Source organism: Aotus nancymaae, unplaced genomic scaffold (assembly GCF_030222135.1).
Source record: "Aotus nancymaae isolate 86718 unplaced genomic scaffold, 86718_ANA_hifiasm-v0.15.2.pri h1tg000007l, whole genome shotgun sequence".
Taxonomy (NCBI): domain Eukaryota; kingdom Metazoa; phylum Chordata; class Mammalia; order Primates; family Aotidae; genus Aotus; species Aotus nancymaae.
The window spans coordinates 3,903,876-3,923,488 of record NW_026988418.1 but is presented as its reverse complement, the minus strand read 5'-3'; the positions used below and the strand labels follow the sequence as shown (position 1 = coordinate 3,923,488).

At 41.8% G+C, this 19,613-nt stretch overlaps 1 protein-coding gene across 3 annotated transcripts; it reads right to left on the bottom strand.

The window, feature by feature from the left end:
- Window positions 1–1,547: 1,547 nt before the first annotated feature.
- Window positions 1,548–8,444, bottom strand: EXO5 (exonuclease 5). Of its 3 annotated transcripts, none has more exons than XM_064372223.1 (3): window positions 7,607–8,444; window positions 7,445–7,502; window positions 1,548–3,683 (listed from the first exon to the last, which is right to left on the bottom strand). In XM_064372223.1, the coding sequence occupies exon 3, from the start codon at window positions 3,079–3,081 to the stop codon at window positions 1,924–1,926; it is 1,158 nt and encodes a 385-aa protein (XP_064228293.1). In that variant the 5' UTR covers window positions 3,082–3,683; window positions 7,445–7,502; window positions 7,607–8,444; the 3' UTR covers window positions 1,548–1,923. The 3 variants fall into 3 exon arrangements, with proteins under 3 accessions (XP_064228293.1, XP_012294583.2, XP_012294580.2); XM_012439160.2 differs by having other exon boundaries at window positions 1,548–3,075; XM_012439157.3 differs by having other exon boundaries at window positions 7,445–8,444.
- Window positions 8,445–19,613: the final 11,169 nt, after the last annotated feature.

Genomic DNA, 19,613 nt, shown 5'->3' with positions numbered 1-19,613 from the left:
GTAACCTTGAATTCTTGAGTTCAAGTGATCTTCCTGCCTCAGCCTGCCAAGTAGCTAGGACTACAGGCATGCACCACCATGCCTGGCTTTTTAAATTTTTTGAGATGGGGCCTTGCTATGTTGCCCAGGCTGGTCTTGAACTCCTGGCCTCAAGTGATCTTCCTACCTTGCCCTCCCAAAGTGCTAAAATGGCAAGTGTGAGCCACCACACCCAGGTGAGAAAATTATATAACCCTTCTAGGCCTCAGTTCCCTCACTGGAGATAATGGATACAGATTTAATTATAATTTGCTTAGCACAGTGCCTGGCACATAAGGGTCAATCGGTAAATGTGAAGAGTCATCCTAAGATTCCAGGGTCCACAAGACTCTGTGTAGTTAAGAAGGGCCTCCAGAGACAACCTACCTTATCTCCTACAGATGTCCAGGTTTTACCATCTTGTGTATAACATGGAATCATACTAACAACATTCACCACGTTCTGATGGCTCTTAAACGTTCCAGTTAATACAGAAACTCTATCCCTGCCAATTTCCCTCCCCATGCATCGACATATACAAATTCTCCAGTAGTGTCACCAAAAACAAATCCGTATCTTCCAGTGGACATCCATATTATTCCTTTCTCTAGCTTCTTTGCTGATGTTTGTAGCTAAGAGCTTCACTGCCTTCTAAGATGCACTGGGATTCCTCTCCACTACCTTTACATTTTCCTTTAAATGTTTTCATCTTACAAAAAGGGTATCATGCTGTATGTAATTTTTAGGACTTTTTTCACCTAATGTGCTGCTAATATTCATGCATATTGTTTTATATCACTGAAGCTCATTTGTTTTGGCTACTGTACAACATTATCCACTTTTCTGATGATGGGCACCTGGGTAGCTTCTAGGCTTTTGCTATTGTGAAAGGACTACAAAGTATATTTGTGTTCATATTTTCTATTGTACATGCACATTTCTCCCAGCATATACCCAGAAGTGGTACTGCTGGATTGTAATGTGTGAATGTTACATGTACTTCATGTATTTTTTTTTTTAAAGACAGTCTTGCTCTGTCGCCCAGGCTGGAGTGCAGTGGCATGATCTCAGCTCACTGTAACCTCCACCTTCTGAGTTCAAGCAACTCTCCTGTGTCAACCTCCCAAGTAGCTGGGACTATAGGCGCATGCCACCATGCCTAGCTATTTTTTTGTATTTTTAGTAGAGATGGGCTTTCACCATATTGGTCAGTCTGGTCTTCAACTCCTGACCTCAGATGATTCACCCCCCTCAGCCTCCTAAAGTGCTGGGGTTACAGGCATGTGTGACAGCACCCAGCTATGTATTATGTTTTCCATATCTAATATTTTCACTTCTTATGACTTCCTGTTTCTACTTCATCTTCCCTTGTCTCTTTGAGAATATTATTATGTTTATGTTTTGGTCTGCTCATTCTGATTCAAAAATATGTTTATGTATGTATTTAAAGGCTTGGAATAATATGTACACAATTACATATGGTGGTCATCTTTGAAGGATTGCTATCATGAAAAACCATCGTTCGACTGTCCTGGAAAACATTTCATTTTATTATGTAAAATGTACAAAGCCTTGATCAAAATAAAAATAGGGACGACTTATCAGAAACTGAAGAATTTTCTTAGGAAAGCAATGTTTACTAAAGGATACCTTCGTTCCAGCCATGATGAGCATTTGTCTTCTTAGACAATTCATGGCAAAGCTCCAGGGACAGTATAACCCCACATCTCTCCCACTTATCCCTGATCCTTGGTCCTGGACTGAATGTGGTTAGAGGTTGTGGAAATAAAGAAAGAACCAAAATAAGAACACTCTCCACAAAAGCCAAGCTCAGACGCTGGTCCTTTTTTGCTTAGGTATAGCAGGAGCAGGAAGGATCAACATTCTTGAAAGCATATCTTCTATTCATTTGGCTTTTTTGGCTTGGGGTGCCACTGTAGAGCTAAGCACTCCACTACTTTTTCTCCATTCACAAATGTCTGCATAGGTACATGTCCGGCACTTCCAAGCCTCCTCCACGTCAACTCCCTGAGGCTCTCGGTGGCCCATCCAGTAGGCCATATAATGCTGCACCTTGCCTCTCATCTCCTTCTCTTCAAAGGCTACAATCTCTGTACCCAGCACAGTGGCAGTCTCTTGGTGGATATACTCAATCTTCAAGATATCAATAATTGGGAGGTCTGACAGTGTTAGAGACAAGAAGACTAGTTCCATGAGGTCACCCAAAGACTTCACAGAGAAGCCTCCCTGCTGGGCATGCCTCCGCACTGATGGCCCCAGTGGCTTTTCCGGACACAACTTTGTGTGGTGGATTAGGCTAGCCGGGGTCACTTTTCCTTGTACCATGGCATCAAAGATATATTTGTACAGGCTGACTTGAAAACAGTCTTTCTTTTTCTGAGCTTCCAGAGGGAGCACAGGGTGCCTGCGTGTCTTGAGTTCAGCTAGTTCCAGCTCCCCCTTGGCTGTATAGTGCAGCTCATCAATCACTCCAACAAGAAGTACACCCTCCACTTCCCCAAACACTGGAAACTCTCTGATGTGCCCTTCTGACTGCAGGGTAGGAATCATCGAAAGTATGTTCAGAAACTTAATTGCCCAAGCATCTTCTTTAGTGGTGACTGGGACAGTCACAAGATCATGAAGTTCTAGTTCTCTAGCTAGGTGTATGCTGGCACCAGTGTCCAAAACAGCTGCCTTCTCAGGTGCCAAGAAACCAGGAAGTTCCTTCCCATATGCTGTTTGCAGTTCACACCAGTTCTGAGAAGCCAGGTCAGTGACATATAAATATTTAAGCTGGAATCTCTCCATGGGTGATAAGATATCCAATCCTCTTTTCCAGTTTTGTAAGCTTATGGGTTTGTCATCCTTCCCAAGGGATTCAGAAGATGGGCCAGGCATGTTAACTAAAGCATTTGATTCTTGGGCATCTTTTGGGTCCAGAAACTCTAGGAACTCTGAGTCACTCAAGTCTGAGAACCCTGAGGCTTCTGCTGACACTGTCTCCTCTTCTCTCAGGTCTGCCATGGCACAGCTCTGGATTGGGCTAGAAGGGCCCTGCATAACATGTTAAAGAAATGCACTATCCAAATAAAAACTTTCTCAAAAGCACTTTCAAATTTCAGCGAGATAAAAACAAAATCCTGACAAATTATTTATTTACATTCTTTAAAGACACCAGTTTATTTATGACCAATTAGTAATGTCATAGAGATGTAGTACAGGATGTATTGCAATAGGGTTTCTTACATAATCCAAATATATCTGCTTGGCAGAATATTTTAAGTGGAAAAATAGTTTTATTCCTGGATCTTCCACTAACATACTGTGTGTAACTTTAAGCAAATCACTTTTCTTGGCCTCAGTTTCTTCGTATTTAAAAGGAGATTTGAGGACAGGCACAGTGGCTCATGCCTATAATCCCAACACTTTGGGAGGTCGAGGCGGGCAGATCACTTGAGGTCAGGAGTTCAAGACCAGCCTGGCCAACATGGTGAAACCACATCTCTCCTAAAAATACAAAATTAGCTGAGTATGATGGCGCATGCCTGTAATGCCAGCTATTCGGGAGGCTGAGGCAAAAGAATTGCTTGAACAGGGAGGTAGAGGTTGCAGTGAGCTGAGACTACATCACTGCACTCCAGCCTGGATGACAGAGCAAGACTCTGAAGAAAAGAAAAAAACAAGGAGATTTGAGGTTTGCCTTTTCTGCTTCAAAATTCTATTGACTTGAAAGAGTATTTCATTATTTTAAGTGAAGATAGATCTTTGTAAATGTAGGAGCAATGTTTGACAAGTTTACCATGGGCCACCTTCTACAATTCCCTTGATACAAAGCCCTTGGCCAGGAAAATGAATCTCAATTACAGACTGTTCCTTGAGAAAAAGCAGCTATGCATTAACTTTTTTTTTTTTTAGATGGAGTCTTGCTCTGTCACCAGGTTGGAGTGCAGTGGTGCGATCTCGGATCACTGCAGCCTCCACCTCCCGGGTTCAAGTGATTCTCCTGCCTCAGCTTCCCGAGTAGCTGGGACTACAGGCATGTACCACCATGCCCAGCTAATTTTTGTATTTTTAGTAGAGACGGGGTTTCACCATGTTGGCCAGGATGGTCTTGATCTCTTGACCTTGTGATCCACCTGCCTTGGCCTCCCAAAGTGCTGGGATTACGGGCATGAGCCACCACGCCTGGCGCATTAACTGTTTTTAAATGCAGTTCAAGGAACCCAGTATGGCAAAATTCAAAGATCAACTATAGATAAATATAAATAAATACAGTCTAACACAAATTAATGCATAAAATAATAAGAGGATGTTACAGAGACACATGGAAATCAGTAGCTTGACTTCATAAATTATCCTCTTAATATTATAGAAACTGGTGTCTGTCACTAAACTGGTGTTTCCCATTAAGTTTATTTTCTCCCTCCACAAGAAACTAGCTTATAATGGAAAAAATCTGCCTATTAGAGCATTATTAAAAACCCAAAATGTACTGCTATAATAGAGAATATTTATTGTGCAGTTATTTATTGTATGCCAGACACTGAGCCAAGTGTTTTACAGCAAATATCTCACTACCCTACTGTGGGATGCGTACTGTACTCTTTTTTCTCTTTCAACTTTTCACTATAAAGATTTTCAAGGCCAGATACAGTGGCTCAAGCCTGTAAACCCAGCACTTTGGGAGGCTAAGGCAGGTGGATCACCTGAGGTTGTGAGTTCAAGACCAGCCTGGTCAATATGGTGAAACCTCGTCTCTACTAAAAATACAAAAAATTAGCTGGGTGTAGTGGCGGGTGCCTGTAATCCCAGCTACTTGGGAGGCTGAGGCAGGAAAACTGCTTGAACCTGGGAGGCAGAGGTTGTAGTGAGCTGAGATAGCGCCACTGCGCTCCCACCTGGGTGACAGAGTGAAGACTCCATCTCAAAAAAAAAAATTTTCCAACATACAGAGAAGTAGAAAGAACAAAACAATGAACACCAATGTCCACATCATGTAGATGAACAGCTGTTAACATTTTGCTGTATTTGTTTCTTGTATGTGTACTTTTTTTTTTTGGCTGAACTATTTTCAAGTAAATTATAGACATCATAACACTTCAAAATCTAAATGTTTCAGCATATACTTCCAAATGACATTCTCCTTCATAACCACAATACTGTCTTCCAAATGACATTCTCCTCATGACTACATTATCACATCTGACAAAATTAGTAATTCCTTAACGTTCCAGTTCATATTTGAATTTCCCCAACTGTCCTAAAAACATCCTAAATAGCTTTTCTTTAATCCAGGAAACAAAGACCATACATTATGTTTGATTGTTTTGTATTTCAAGTATTTTTAATCTTAAGAAACTAGGCAAACTATCTGAAGATACTTTTTTTCCCCTACCCGCCCTCTAAGATACTCTTTTTAAGCCTTCCTCCTAACCCCACATATCTAACCTGCATAAAGAGTAAACAAAACAAGATATTACTAGTCCACTAGTGTTTGACTTTGAGTGCCAGGAAAATAAATTTGACACAGAATTTAAGCTGACAGAAATAGCTATGAACCAAATGTCTTTTTCTTGCTATTCTAATAAGCAGTGAAATAAGGTGAATGCACCAACTTCTACGTCAAAAGTAAGAAGTGATGCCCTGAAAACATCATTAATATAGCTGTGGTTGTGTTTAACTGAGTTTTAAATAGTCTAAATATCAATAATGAAAGAAAACATAGATAGCTAGAAGAAAAGTTATCTGCAATGAATACAAATAATACAATAGTAAGACTTTTGCTTATAGAGTATCCTATATAGTTATTGCTTTATTGGATATTTCAACAGTAACAAAATACAGAAGCTATACATTTGCACAAGTGTTATAAACTAAATGTGCTTTAAATGATAATTTCAAGAAACTTTATTTGAACTATGAAGTCTCTGAAAATTGGAAAGAATCTCTACCCTTCACCAAGAAACTAAAATTAAAGGGCATTTATAACATATGCTATAAGGTTTTTGTGGAAGAGAGTGGGGACTCCAAGTCCAAATCAATTAACCTTAAAATAGTTTATTTCAGGCTGGGCACGGTGGCTCATGCTTGTAATCCCAGCACTTTGGGAGGCCGAGGGGGGCAGATCACCTGAGGTCAGATGTTTAAAACCAGCCTGACTAACATGGTGAAACCCCATTTCTACTAAAAATACAAAAAATTAGCCAGGTGTGGTGGCATACGCCTGTAATCTCATCTACTTGGGAGGCTGAGGCAGGAGAATCGCTTGAACCCGGGAAGTGGAGGTTGCAGTGAGCTGAGATCGTGCCATTGCACTCCAGCTTGGGCAACAAGAGTGAAACTCCGTCAAAAAAAAAATTTTACTTCAAATATCTAGACCTGGCTGTCCAATACGGTAGCCACTAGTCATATGTGGCTACTTAAATTTAAATTAATTAAAATAAAACTCATTCCTCAGTTGCACTAGCCATATATTAAGTGCTCAGCAGCTACATGTGGCTAGTGGACACAGATAAGGCACAGATAAAGAACATTTCCCTGATCACAGAAAGCAGAGTTAGACTATTTCCTGTGTACACATTAACTCCCCAAAGAGAGAGTAAGCTCCTGAAATGTATCGCGTTCCTACTTGTTTTACATACAACATTGATAACAGGTAGTCCTAAACAGGGAAGTGGAATGTCTTTTGGAGAAGATACAAAGCAGGGCATTCCCTCTGTGAAATTATTCATCTATAAGAATAAAACAATACACTAAGGATGGATAACTGACATTGAGATGTGTGGCTGGGACTTTCCTATGCAGAAAAGAATCCAGGAGAGAGCATAATATAGTGCATTGTGTCTCAAAATGTAGCTTGTGTCTCTGACACGAGATGATTTTACATACTGCATGGACCAACATTTTTAAATACACCTTAGAATAACTATAATATTATTGGAGCAGCCATCAAATGCCTAATTTCACAGATATTGTTTCTTAGGACAAGTTTGATTTTTTTTAAAAATGTTTAAGTTAAAAAAAATATGAGAACAATACAGATAGTACATAGGTCTGGCAAAATTGTTAGGTAGTAGGTGAATGGGATGTTGGGAAACACCAGCATAATGCCAAGAGTCTCGGAGTCCTACAGATCTGGATTCTGAACCTAATCCTGAGTAATTCGGTAGCATTTAGTAGGATGCTACTTGCCTTTTGAGTAAGCTTGGACAAAGTTTTAGTTTTCCTGAAGTTACTGACACATCTTTAAAATAAGGCTACATCTTCTAACCCTACTCAGTTATCCGACAATTGAGTGATATATAATACACATATTAGCACTCGATAAAGATAGATCTTCTTTTTCCCAAGGAAGAGATGAGAGTGTATCGACTTCCCCTGACAAAGGAAATTAAACTTTAGAAGAGAAATAACTCCTACTCACCTGTGACTTAGTTGATCTTCCTCCTCATAGGGAAGGCCAGAGGGCTGAAATGACAAGGCTAGGAAAGAGAAAGTTTTGAAAGACGAGATATGCATCAAAGAACCTAAATGAGCAACTTGGGTTCTTGCTATGGTAGAACCAGAACTTCTGGTCCTTTCTCACCTGACCATTCCCTCACGTTGGGTGTCTTCTCCTCTCAGATTCAAACTGCAGACTGTTAACCACCTCAGATCCTAGGTTACATAACGCTCACTCATGAGGCACACTCTCCATGATTTCTTCGTTTTCCCTGCATTTTGGATACAGTTACTTCATCCAATCCCTGCTCCCCGCAAGTAAAAGGGTCAAACATAACCAAGGTCCCCAAGGGGCTCCGAGATCAGTTCCCTCTTCCAGTTCCAGTCTCAACCCTACAGCTCAGGCAAGAGACCTTATGACAGCGGCTCTTCCTCTCTGATGGGTTCCAGCCGTCTGCGGAATTGCCAGTGGCAACATCCTAACTTGTTCAGTGTAGCCTGGATTTGTGCGCTCCGCGGGCATTTGCCTTCAGCGGTTACCTTTCTCTGGCCCTAAAGCACTGTCTCACCCTAAAGCATACTGCACACTTCCTACAGTCCTGGCAGAGCCAGCAATGAGAGCAGAGTCGTCCACCTCAGGAAGGAGTTCCAGCCGACCGCACGGCGTTCCGAGGGCGAAGGTCCAGAACGGAACCCGGCCTGCGAGGGGAGAGGAGACGAATCGCTTCCCGGGAGCCGCTCCCACCAAGGAAGGGGGACGCGGCGATTGCAGGGACCGAACCCTGGGCTCCGAAACCCTCCTACTCCATTCTCTGGCCTTCCCCTAACCTTGGATATTCCTCTGAACCTCGGATTCCACCTGGTTTCACCGCGGATTCGGAGCTGCTCCCGGACTCTCCCCACGAGGAAACTGAGGAAGCCCGGCAGAGCGCGCTGCCGAAGCTGACTAAAACGTCTGCCTGCCAGTCGCAATAAAAAACCGCCCAGAGTGCTGCGTCCCAGAGTGCTGCGTCCCAGAGTGCCCCGCGGCTGCCCACGTACCGCCTTCCCAGAGGCCTTCGCGACGCGGCCTATCTTGCGAGGAGGCTGCACGGGCGGAAATCAGTCTCTGCGGGTGGGGGGTCGGTGCTGCTTATGCGAGGGCCGGTTTGGGGAGCTCGCTAAAGCCTGGCAGTCCCTCCGTTTGCGCCGCTGTCTGCGGGTCGTTTAATTCCAGGCGCGGCTGACCTGTAAGCTCCTTCTCTGGTGGGGACAGTCCGACCAAGCTCCAGGCCCCTAGCTGCCCCGGGTGAAGTGCCGCGTCTGCTTCGCTTGGCCTCCGGTGGATTCAGCGTCCCCACCATAGCACCTCCCGCCGGCTTTTCCAGTAAGAGCAAAACCACGAACTCACTTTTCAGAGATGCTGGCACTCCTCTCATCCATATTCTTTTTTTGTGTGTTTCCGTGCTTTTAACCTTTTATTGATAAAGATAACACAATTTTATTATGAAATACAAAGCAAAGTGTAACTTTTATGAACAGATAAGTCATCATTAGAGCAAAGAAAAAATAGTGTCAGGCTCTTCGCAAATACACTTCCTGAGAAAACCACTAGCCCAACTTTTATGACACTTTGCTTTTCTAATTTTTTTCCCCCCCCCACCGAAAGCAGATACTTGATTCTTTGCTTTTCTTTACGGTTCTATCACTTGAAAACTGGATTTATGGCAAAGGTGGCATCGGCCAGCCATGGAGAAAAGATGGTCTGTTCAATGAAGTTTCCATGACAATAAGATATCCTTATGAAAAAAATATGAAACAGGACGTCTATCTCACTTCATTATAAAAATCAATTCCAGGTGTATTAAAGACCTAAATGTGAAATCTTAAACTATAAAGCTTTTAGAATATAATACAGGAAAGTATCTTTACACTTCAGAATAGGTAAATATTTTAAAACAAAAATAGAAAAGCATTAACTTGGCCAGGCATGGTGTCTCACGCCTGTAATCCCAGCACTTTAGGAGGCCCAGGTAGGTGGATCACTTGAGGTCTGGAGTTGAGACCAGCCTGGCCAACATAGTGAAACCTCGTCTTTACTAAAATACAAAAAATTAGCCAAGTGTGGTGGCAGGCACCTGTAATCTCAGCTACCTGGGAGGCTGAGGAAGGAGAATCACTTGAACCTGGAAGGCTGAGTTTGCAGTGAGCTGAGATCAGGCCATTGTACTCCAGCCTGGGTGACAGAATGAGACTCTGTCTCAAGAAACAAAGCAAAACAAAACAAAAACACACACACAAAAGAAAAACATTAAGACAACTATAGGCTGAGTGTGGTGGTTCACATCTGTAATCCTAGTACTTTGGGAGACTGAAGTGGGTGGATCCCTTGAGCTCAGTTTAGAAACCAGCTGGGGCAACATGGTGAAAGCTCGTCTCTACAAAAAATAGAAAAATTATTTGAGGTGGTTATGTGCCCCTGTAGTCCCAGCTACTCTGGTGTGTCAGTTCGGAAATTTTTGAAGTGACTTGTGTTTTAGATATTATCAATCAATTATAGATCTCCTGAGTGTCATAATGATTTTGTGGTTATGTAGGATAATGTTCTTTTTCTTAGAAATATGGAAGTTGGCCGGGCGCGGTGGCTCAAGCCTGTAATCCCAGCACTTTGGGAGGCCGAGGCGGGTGAATCACAAGGTCAAGAGATCGAGACCATCCTGGTCAACATGGTGAAACCCCGTCTCTACTAAAAATACAAAAAATTAGCTGGGCATGGTGGCGCGTGCCTGTAATCCCAGCTACTCAGGAGGCTGAGGCAGGAGAATTGCCTGAACCCAGGAGGCGGAGGTTGCGGTGAGCCGAGATCGCGCCATTGCACTCCAGCCTGGGTAACGAGAGCGAAACTCCGTCTCAAAAAAAAAAAAAAAAAAAAAAAAAAAAAAAAAAAAAAAAAAAAAAAAAAAAAAAAAAAAAAAAAAAAAAAAAAAAGAAATATGGAAGTTGAGTGTATTAGTTGGTTCTCATGCTGCTAATAAAGACATACCTGAGACTGGGTAATTTATAAAGGAAAGAGATTTAATTGACTCACAGCTCCACATGGCTGGGGAGGCCTCACAATCATGGCAGAAGGTGAAGGAGAAACAAAGTCACCTCTTACATGGTGGCAGGCAAGAGAGAGCATGTGCAGGGGAACAAACCTTTATAAAACCATCAGGTTGGCCAGGCATGGTGGCTCATGCTATAAGCCCAGCACTTTGGGAGGCCAAGGCTAGTGGATCACCTAAAGTTAGGAGTTTAAGACTAGCCTGGCCAACATAGTGAAACCCCATCTCTACTAAAAATACAAAATATTAGCCAGGCATGGTGGTGTATGCCTGTAATCTCAGCTACTCAGGAGGCTGAGGCAGGAGAATCGCTTGAACCAGGGAAGTGGAGGTTGCAGTGAACCAAGATCATGCCACTGCATTCCAGCTTGGGCAACAAGAGTGAAACTCTGTCTCAAAAACAAAAACAAAACAAAACCATCAGATCTTGTGAGACTTATTCACTATCACAAGAACAGCATGGGAAAGACCTGCCCCCATGATTCAATTACCTCCTACCAGGTCCCTCTCATGATACATGGGAATTATAGGAGCTACAATTCAAGGTGAGATTTGGGTAGGGACACAGCCAAACCATATCACTGAGGAAGTGCTTTTTACTCCATTGAGATATGAGAAGGCATTTCTGGATTGAGGCTAAAAAACTTTCTGCCTCTTCCCCAACATAACCTTTCTTACTTGAGATGTAAACTGAATACTAGGAAAACCCCTCCCCAACCCATTCACACATGGACCACTCTTCAAATGGAGTTTGAGGGGGCAATGCCACTGGGCAGAGTGAAGCAGAAGAGGTTTAGGAACAGTCATGGAATTTGTGGGGAAAATAAATATCCAAAACATAGTACCATATTCCCCAAAGCTTTCACCCTAAAGACTGTTGGTCTCAAAACTGAGAAAAGAATGCCCCTTTCCCCAAAAGCCTATCCTAGGAAGTCTGAGTCCTCAAGGTCCACCTGTATGCAAAAGTCATTGATTTGGTTCTTCCATCTCCAGGTCTATAACCATAAAAATACTGTCAGATGCAAATGGTCCATTTTCCTCTGTGTCCATTCTTCCCTTCTTGGTCTTTTGGAGCACAGGATTGTACCCCTAACATTGTACTGACTACAGTCTACCATGCATCAGAGTAAGCCTTTACATGATTACTCCTAGAGCTGCGCTGTCCAATATAGTAGCCACTGCTCACATGCGGCTCTTGAACACCTGAAATGTGGCTAGTCCAAAATGAAATGTGCTATAACTATAAAATATACAAACACTTTGAAGACTTAGTACAAAAAAAGAATGTAAAATAACTCCCTAATCATGTTTCATTGATTAAATGTTGAGATCATAATGTGTTGGATATACTGGTGATATGGTTTGGCTCTGTGTTCCCACCCAAATCTCACCTTGAGTTTTAATAATCCCCATGTGTCATGGGAGAGACCCTGTGGTAGGTAATTGAATCATGGGGGGTCAGTTCCATTACTGTGTAGGGAGTTCCCCTACACAAACTTCTTGCATGCTGCCATGTGAGATATGCCTTTGCTCTTCCTTTGCCTTCCACCATGATTATGAGGCCTTTCCAGCCATGTGCAATGGTGAGTCCATTAAACCTCTTTCCTTTATAAATTACCCAGTCTCAGGTATGTCTTTATTAGCAGCATGAGAACAGACTAATACAACTGAGTTAAATAAAACATTTTAAAATTAAGCTGGGTGTGGCGGCTCATGCCTGTAATCCCAGCACTTTGGGAGGCCAAGGTGGATGGATCACCTGAGATCAGGAGTCAAGACCAGCCTGGCCAATATGGCAAAACACTGTCTCTACTAAAAATACAAAAATTAGCTGGGCATGGTGACATATGCCTGTAGTCCCAGCTACTCAGGAGGCTGAGGCATGAGAATCACTTGAACCCAGGAGGCAGAGGTTGCAGTGAGCCAAGACTGTGTCACTTCACTCCAGCCTGGGTGACTGAGTAAGACTCTGTCTCAAAAAAAAATTAATTTTACTTGCTGTTTTTGTTGTATTAATGTAGTTGCTAGAAAATGTATAATTACATATATGTTTGCATTTGTGTTTGGCTTACATTGTATTTCTGTTGTGCATTGTCACTCCAGAATATCGGAGCCTTAAAGGAAGAGAATTTTTCTTGCTCAAATTGTGTTCCTCACAGGTGCAGAGCAGTAATTGGCATACTCTTTATACGCTCAAGAGAACTCCATTGACAATATTCTGTATTTGAGAATCTCCTCTTCTTTATATGACAGTCAGCCTCTCTCTTGAGACAAATTCCAATTTCTGGTAATTGAAAGGGGCATTTTTAGTCGGAGAAAGCAGGAGGAGGTAGCCCTAGACTAGAAAGTTGTGGGGAGTGAGAATGGGGTAAGGATCAAAGATTGGGGCATGCTTCTGCTAAAAGAAGGCAGCTTGGGATATGGTGCATTATGAACCCTTGAGTCAAGGGGTTTTCTCTTTCCATTTCTTGGATCTGTTTCCCCTATGTTTGCTCCATATCCAGGCAGCCTTCCTCCTCTTCCACTGCTAGCAGCTTCCAAGACTATGAAAACCTGCCAGATTTTTGTCTATTGAGGGGAAAAAAGGAAGTCTGTTTCCCTAATAGCTGAAATGTAAGTACAGAAATTGGTCCTGATTGGTAAACTAGGGTTAAACTGTATGCCTGTCTTAGCCAGAGTCTTCTAGAAAACAGAGCCTGAGGCAAGGATTAAGAGTAACTTTTTTTTTTTTTTTTTTAATTTGGAAGATGTTAAGCACATGGTGGCAAGGTAAGAAAAGAGGGACATGGAGCAAGTAACAATGTAAACAAATTGAAGTAAGTTACTGCACTTGGCTATTGCCTCATGTTGAGATGTGGTTCTTCCAAACTGATTTCATAGTAATTTTATAAAATTTAAACCCCACGCTGTCACTTTCTGGTTCCAAATCCTATAGGATAAGGCTTATCTCTTTATTTAGTCAATCCAGCCAAGAATTCAAGGGCTCATCCAAGACAGGTATAAATTTTGTGAGGTGTCACACATGTTATTTCCTTGTATGATGCAAACTAAATCTGGGAGGATAAGTGGGAGCTAACTAAAAAAAGAAGTTGGTCTGGGCAGTGTGGCTCAAGCCTGTAATCCCAGCACTTTGGGAGGCTAAGGAGGGCAGATCATCTGAGGTCAGGAGTTTGAGATCAGCCTGGCCTACATGGCAAAACCTGGTCTCTACTAAAAATACAAAAATTAGCCAGGCATGGTGGCCAGCACCTGTAATCCTAGCTACTTGGGAGGCTGAGGCAGTAGAATCACTTGCACCCAGGAGGCAGAGGTTTGCAGCGAGCCAAGATGGTGCCACTGTACTCCAGCCTGGGTGACAGAGTGAGACTCCATCTCAAAAGAGTTGGACAGAAGAGGAAACTGCACCACTGAGGACCAGAAACCACGAAATAGCATGAAATATTTAGGGAATCAGAAGATCTTTATAGCTGGAGCAAAATATGCTTGGGTGGAAATTTGGGAGCCACTGCTAGACAAATAGGAAATGCCCTATACTAAGTGGTCTGTACTAAGAAATTTACGTTTTTGTTTTTTTTTCTCTCTCTCTTAGACAGTCTTAACCTGTTGCCCAGGCTGGAGTGCAGTGGTGCAATCTTGGCTCACTGTAACCTCTGCCTCCTGGGCTCAAGCAGTCTTCCACCTCAGCCTCCCTAGTAGCTGGGACTACAGGCATGCACCACCACACCCAGCTAGTTTTTAAATTTTTGTCAAGAGAAGTTCTGACTATATTACTCAGGCTTACCTTTATCTTAAAGTTATGAGAAATCATTGAGGGATTTTAAGCAATGTGTTTTGATTAGACATATATTTTAGAATGATTAGTCTAGAAGCAGTGGGGAGGATAGAGAGATTAATCGAAATTATAAATAGAAAAAACATTTTGGATTTTTTTTTTTTTTTGAGATGGAGTCTTGGTCTGTTGCCAGGCTGGAGTGCAGTGGCACGATCTCGGCTCACTGCAACCTCCACCTCCCGGGTTTAAGCGATTTTCCTGCCTCAGCCTCCCAACTAGCCGGGACTACAGGCAAGTGCCACCATGCCCAGCTAATTTTTGTATTTTTAGTAGAGACGGGGTTTCACCAAGTTGACCAGGATGGTCTCGATCTCTCTCTCTTTTTTTTTGTCTTTTGAACAAAGCTCATTTTTTATTTAAGAGGTGCTATGCAGAACTCAAGGGACTCATGGGCAGTGACATAAGAGAGAACTGGGAATAAAATAAGTATTAACATGCTTTACACAGATGCTTACATAAACAAACCAATCTATTATTTTAAACTTGGAAATTCATTTTGTTAATTATTGATAAAAAATTACATGTATTTATTGTGTACAGCATGATGTTTTGAAATAGGTATACACTGTGGAATGGCTAAATTGAGCAAATTAATACATGCATTACCGCAAACACTTGTCATTTTTGTTGTGAGAACATTTAAAACCTACTCCTAATAATTTTCAACAATATATTGTTATTAAATGTAGTAATGTTGTACATTAGACCTCTTGAACCTAATCCTCCTAAGTGAAATTTAGTATCACTTTACCAGCATTTCCTCAACTACTCTCTCCCCAGGCTCTTCATGACCACAATTCCACTCTCTGTATCAATGAGTTCAACATTTTTAGATTCTAAGTGTGAGAACACATATTATTTGTTCTGTGCCTGGCTTACTGCACTTTACATAATGTCCTCCAGGTTCATCCACGTTGTTACAATGGACAGGATTTCTTTTTTAAAGCTAAATACTATTCCATTGTGTATATACACCATGTTTGCTTTATTTATTGATAGAACTTAGGTTGATTTCCTATCTGGCTGTTATGAGTAATGCTACAATGAACATGGGAGTGTAGCTCTATCTTTGGCATACTGATTTCATTTCCTTTGGATATATATCAAGTAGTGTGATTGGTGGATCATATGGTAGACCTACTTTTTAATTTTAAAGGGACCTCCACACAATTTTCCATAGTGGCTACACTATTTTTATTTCCATCATGTGTGGAGGTTTCCTCTCTACATCCTCACCTTTTTGATAACAGCCATCTTTCATCATTTTGATCATAGCCATTCTAATTGGTGTGAGATGGTATGCCATTGTTGTTTTAATTTGCATTTCTTACATGATTAGTGAGGTTGAGCATTTTTTCCATATACCTGTTAGCCTACTGTATGATTTAAGAAAAAGTCTGTTTAGATCCTTTGTCCATTTTTAAATCAGGTTATTTGTTTTCTTGCTATTGAGTTTCTTGCATTCCTTATGTATTTGGGATATTAATCCTTATGAGATGTATGATTTGCACATATTTTATCCCAGTCCAAAGGTTATTTTTACATTCTATTGTTCTCTTTACTATGCCTAAGATTTTTACTTTGAAACAATCCCATATGTGTATTTTTGACCTCGTATATATCTTGACCTCGTGATCAGCCCACCTCGGCCTCCCAAAGTGCTGGGATTACAGGCGTGAGCCACCATGCTCGGCCCGGTTTGGAATCTTTTAAGCAGTTAGAAAGTGCTAAGAAGCTGATTAACATGTTGGTGATGGGAATGGAGAGAAAAAGATAGACTGAGGAGAATATACTGGACTTGGTGACTGATTGGGGGAGGTAATGGATGAGAGGAAGAAGTTTGGGGAATTGGGTAGGTGGTGGTACCACTTCCTGGGTACGGAATACAGATTTTATTGAAAAGATTATGAGTTGAGTTTTGGACATGTTGACTTTGAAGTGACTATAGGATATCCAAGTGGAGATATCCAGTTGGACATTGAATACAATGATATGGAGCTCAGGAGAGATTTCTAAGATAGAGATAAAGGGTAAGAAGTGTTTGGGCTGGGTGCGATGGCTCATGCCTGTAATCCTAGTACTTTGGGAAACTGAGGTGGGAAATCACTTGAGGCCAGGAGTTTGAGACTAGCCTGGGCAACAAAGTGAGACCCCTAGCTCTACGTAAATTTTTAAAAATTAGCTGTGTGTGGTGGTGTGAGCCTGTAGTCTTAGCTACTTGGGAGGTTGAGGTGGGAGGATTGTTTGAGCCCAGTTCAAGGCTGCAGTGAGCTATGATTGAGCCACTGCACTCCAGTCTAGGTAACAGAGCAAGGCCCTGTCTCTAAAAAAATAAAAAATAAAAATAAAATTAGCTTTTAAAAAAGAAGTGTTGGGATGTCAATAAAATAAATCAAACAGGCTGGGTGTAGTGGCTCATGCCTATAATCCCAGCACTTTGGGAGGCTGAGGCAGGCAGATCACTTGAGGTCAGGAGTTTGAAACCAGCCTGGTCAACATGGTGAAACCTCATCTCTACTAAAAATACAAAAAAATTAGCCAGGCACGGTGTTGCACACCTGTAATCCCAGCTACTTGGGAGGCTGGGGCATGAAAATCGCTAGAACCCGGGAGGCAGAGATTGCAGTGAGCTGAGATTATGCTACTTTCCTCCAGTCTGGGTGACAGAGTGAGACTCTGTCTGAAAAAAAAAAAATCAGACAAAATGTCTATCTAGACAAGAGACTATGCCTACTTGACACAGCCCTAGGGAGGGACATTTCTGTGATCAGCAAAAGGAGGGAATAGTGCTTATGGGGTAAACAGAGTAACAAACAGGCACTAATAACAAGCTAAGCCAGTGGGTAGGCTCTGAAGCACAACATACGGCTTCCTGGAGCAGTAGTAAATCTAAGAAGTAAACTTCTTTAAAATGGCAAAGTGTGGCTATATTCAGCCAATTGAAAGCAGGTGTATGGAAAACTAGGATGACAAATTTGGAGTAAATGTACTCAAAATGTGACTCAGTTAAAGGATACGAGTAATTGAAGGTGGTTATTCTCCATTTGTGGGTTTAGATTAGGTGAGTTCCTAAACCGTTCTCAGTTCTAAAATCCTGATTCTATGAGATGGCATTGAAGAATGGGTAAGACTTGGAACTCTACAAACAGCAAGCCCTTCCTCTGGGAACTGCTCTCCTGCCCTTTCAGCCACCACTCCATCCGTATAGTTCTCACAAAAGCTGACATCTCTGCCTACAATTAAGAGTGGGCACCTGACCTAGCTGGGCAAATAAGAATCCTCACCCCAGGAATTTTACACTGGAAATGAGAAAGAGAAGACAGCTTTTGTCTGGGTGATGGAAACAGAATATATGTAAAATATGGAACTGACACCAACCATGATTTGCAATCAGGTGCTGAAAAAGGCAGGGCCAGAATGAAGATAGAAACAGAGGTGAGAGATGGAAAGAAAAAACGATTTGGGTTTTCCAAAGTCCTTCAAGACCTGGTCCCAGTCCATTGTTAGCATGTATCACAGCCCCTGAATTCCATGAGATACCCTGATATTCTTCTAATAATATCCTCCTTTTAGGCTTCAGGTAGCCCCAGTTGATTTCTAGCTATTTGCAACCTAAAGAGTTCTAACATAATGACTTTGGTCAGAGCCCATATGAGAAGGAGAAAAGTAAATGGAAGTTGAAGCTATAAGGTAGGACTAGATATAATGAGGATTTTAAGTGCCAGGCTTTGGATTGTAACTGGAGTAAGAGGCTGTGGGGAGGGACCTGATGGGAAATTCATTAACACAGAATCACTAAAACTTTCATAAAATGTTATCAGATTGAAAAATAAAACATGTTCAAAAATCACTGTGGTCCTGGCTTTGGTATTCAGCTTTCAACACATCGTAAGCAATTTTAACTAATTAATGCTTATTCATTAATTTTTATTAGAGAAGTTGTGTCTCCTACCATGTGTTAACTGTAATTCCTAACACAAGTATCCTGTAAAATGCTATGTATGTTCATGCTATCATTCATGGTAGACCCTGCCATCCTAAATACCTTGCCTCAATCATCAGTTCTCTTCCATTCCAAGCAGAAGGATCACAGTCAAGATTATATTCACTGCAATGAGTCCTTTTAAAGAGACCGATCCTTTTATCTTTATGTTTTATCTTTTATAATCTAAAAGGATTAGTTTCTTTAAAAGGACTGCCATCCATCCAACAGTTCCAGGCTCATAAGTCAAAGACTGGAGCAACTGGTGGAAAGGTGTCTCCTTCTCCAGCTGAGATATTGGTGGGCTTGGCTACCAATCAAGAAGATGCAGATTCCTCTCTGGCTCCAGGTATGGAAAATGTCGCTGTTTCTAGGGAGTGCATTTCAGCTGGTCCTTCTAGGCCATGTTATTGAAACAAGCTGATGCTCCTCAGATGGCAGACAGGCCTGTTGATCCAGGTCTAGAAGATGGTTCAGCACCAGATATGGTTCCTACAGTTCCATATCTTGCTGGTGGGAAAATATATAGGTCCAAACCTCTATGAAGGTTCATTTGCCAATATCAATAATAAAAACACATATACTCTCGACTGGGTGTAGCGCCTCACACTTGTAATTCCAGCACTTTGGGAGGCCAAGGCAGGCAGATTGTTTGAGGTCAGGAATTCAAGACCAGCCTGGCCAACATGGTGAAACCCCGTCTCTACTAAAATACAAAAATGAGCCAGGCATGGTGGTGCATGCCTGTAATCTCAGCTACTCAGGAGGCCTGAGTCAGGAGAACAATTTAGCCCAGGAGGCAGAGGTTGCAGTGAGCTGAGATTGTGGCACTGCACTCCAGCCTGGGAGATGGAGAGAAACTGTCTCAAAAAAACAAACAAAATCCCCCAAAAAACAAACAAACAAAAAACTCACACATACTCTGTAGCACAGAAATTCCAGTTCTAGGAATTTACCCTACATACTTACGTGTGTGAAATGAAAATGTATAAGACTATTCATTGAACGTTGTATAAACAAAAGACTGAAAATAACCAAAATCCATCCACAGTGAAGTGTTAGAGTACATTTATACCATGGAATACTATGCAGCTATAAAAAATAAGTAGGCACTTTATATAGTGAAGTGCAATGACATCTATGATATATTGTTTGGTTTTTATTTTTGAGACAGGGCCTCACTCTGTTGCCCAGGCTGGAGTGCAGTGGTATGATCATGGCTCACTGCAGCCTCAACCTCCCAGGCTCAATCCAC

Excerpts from the sequence above, each read along its gene's own strand:
- EXO5 (XM_012439157.3), bottom strand. The coding sequence starts at position 3,081 with ATGCAGGGCCCTTCTAGCCCAATCCAGAGCTGTGCCATGGCAGACCTG.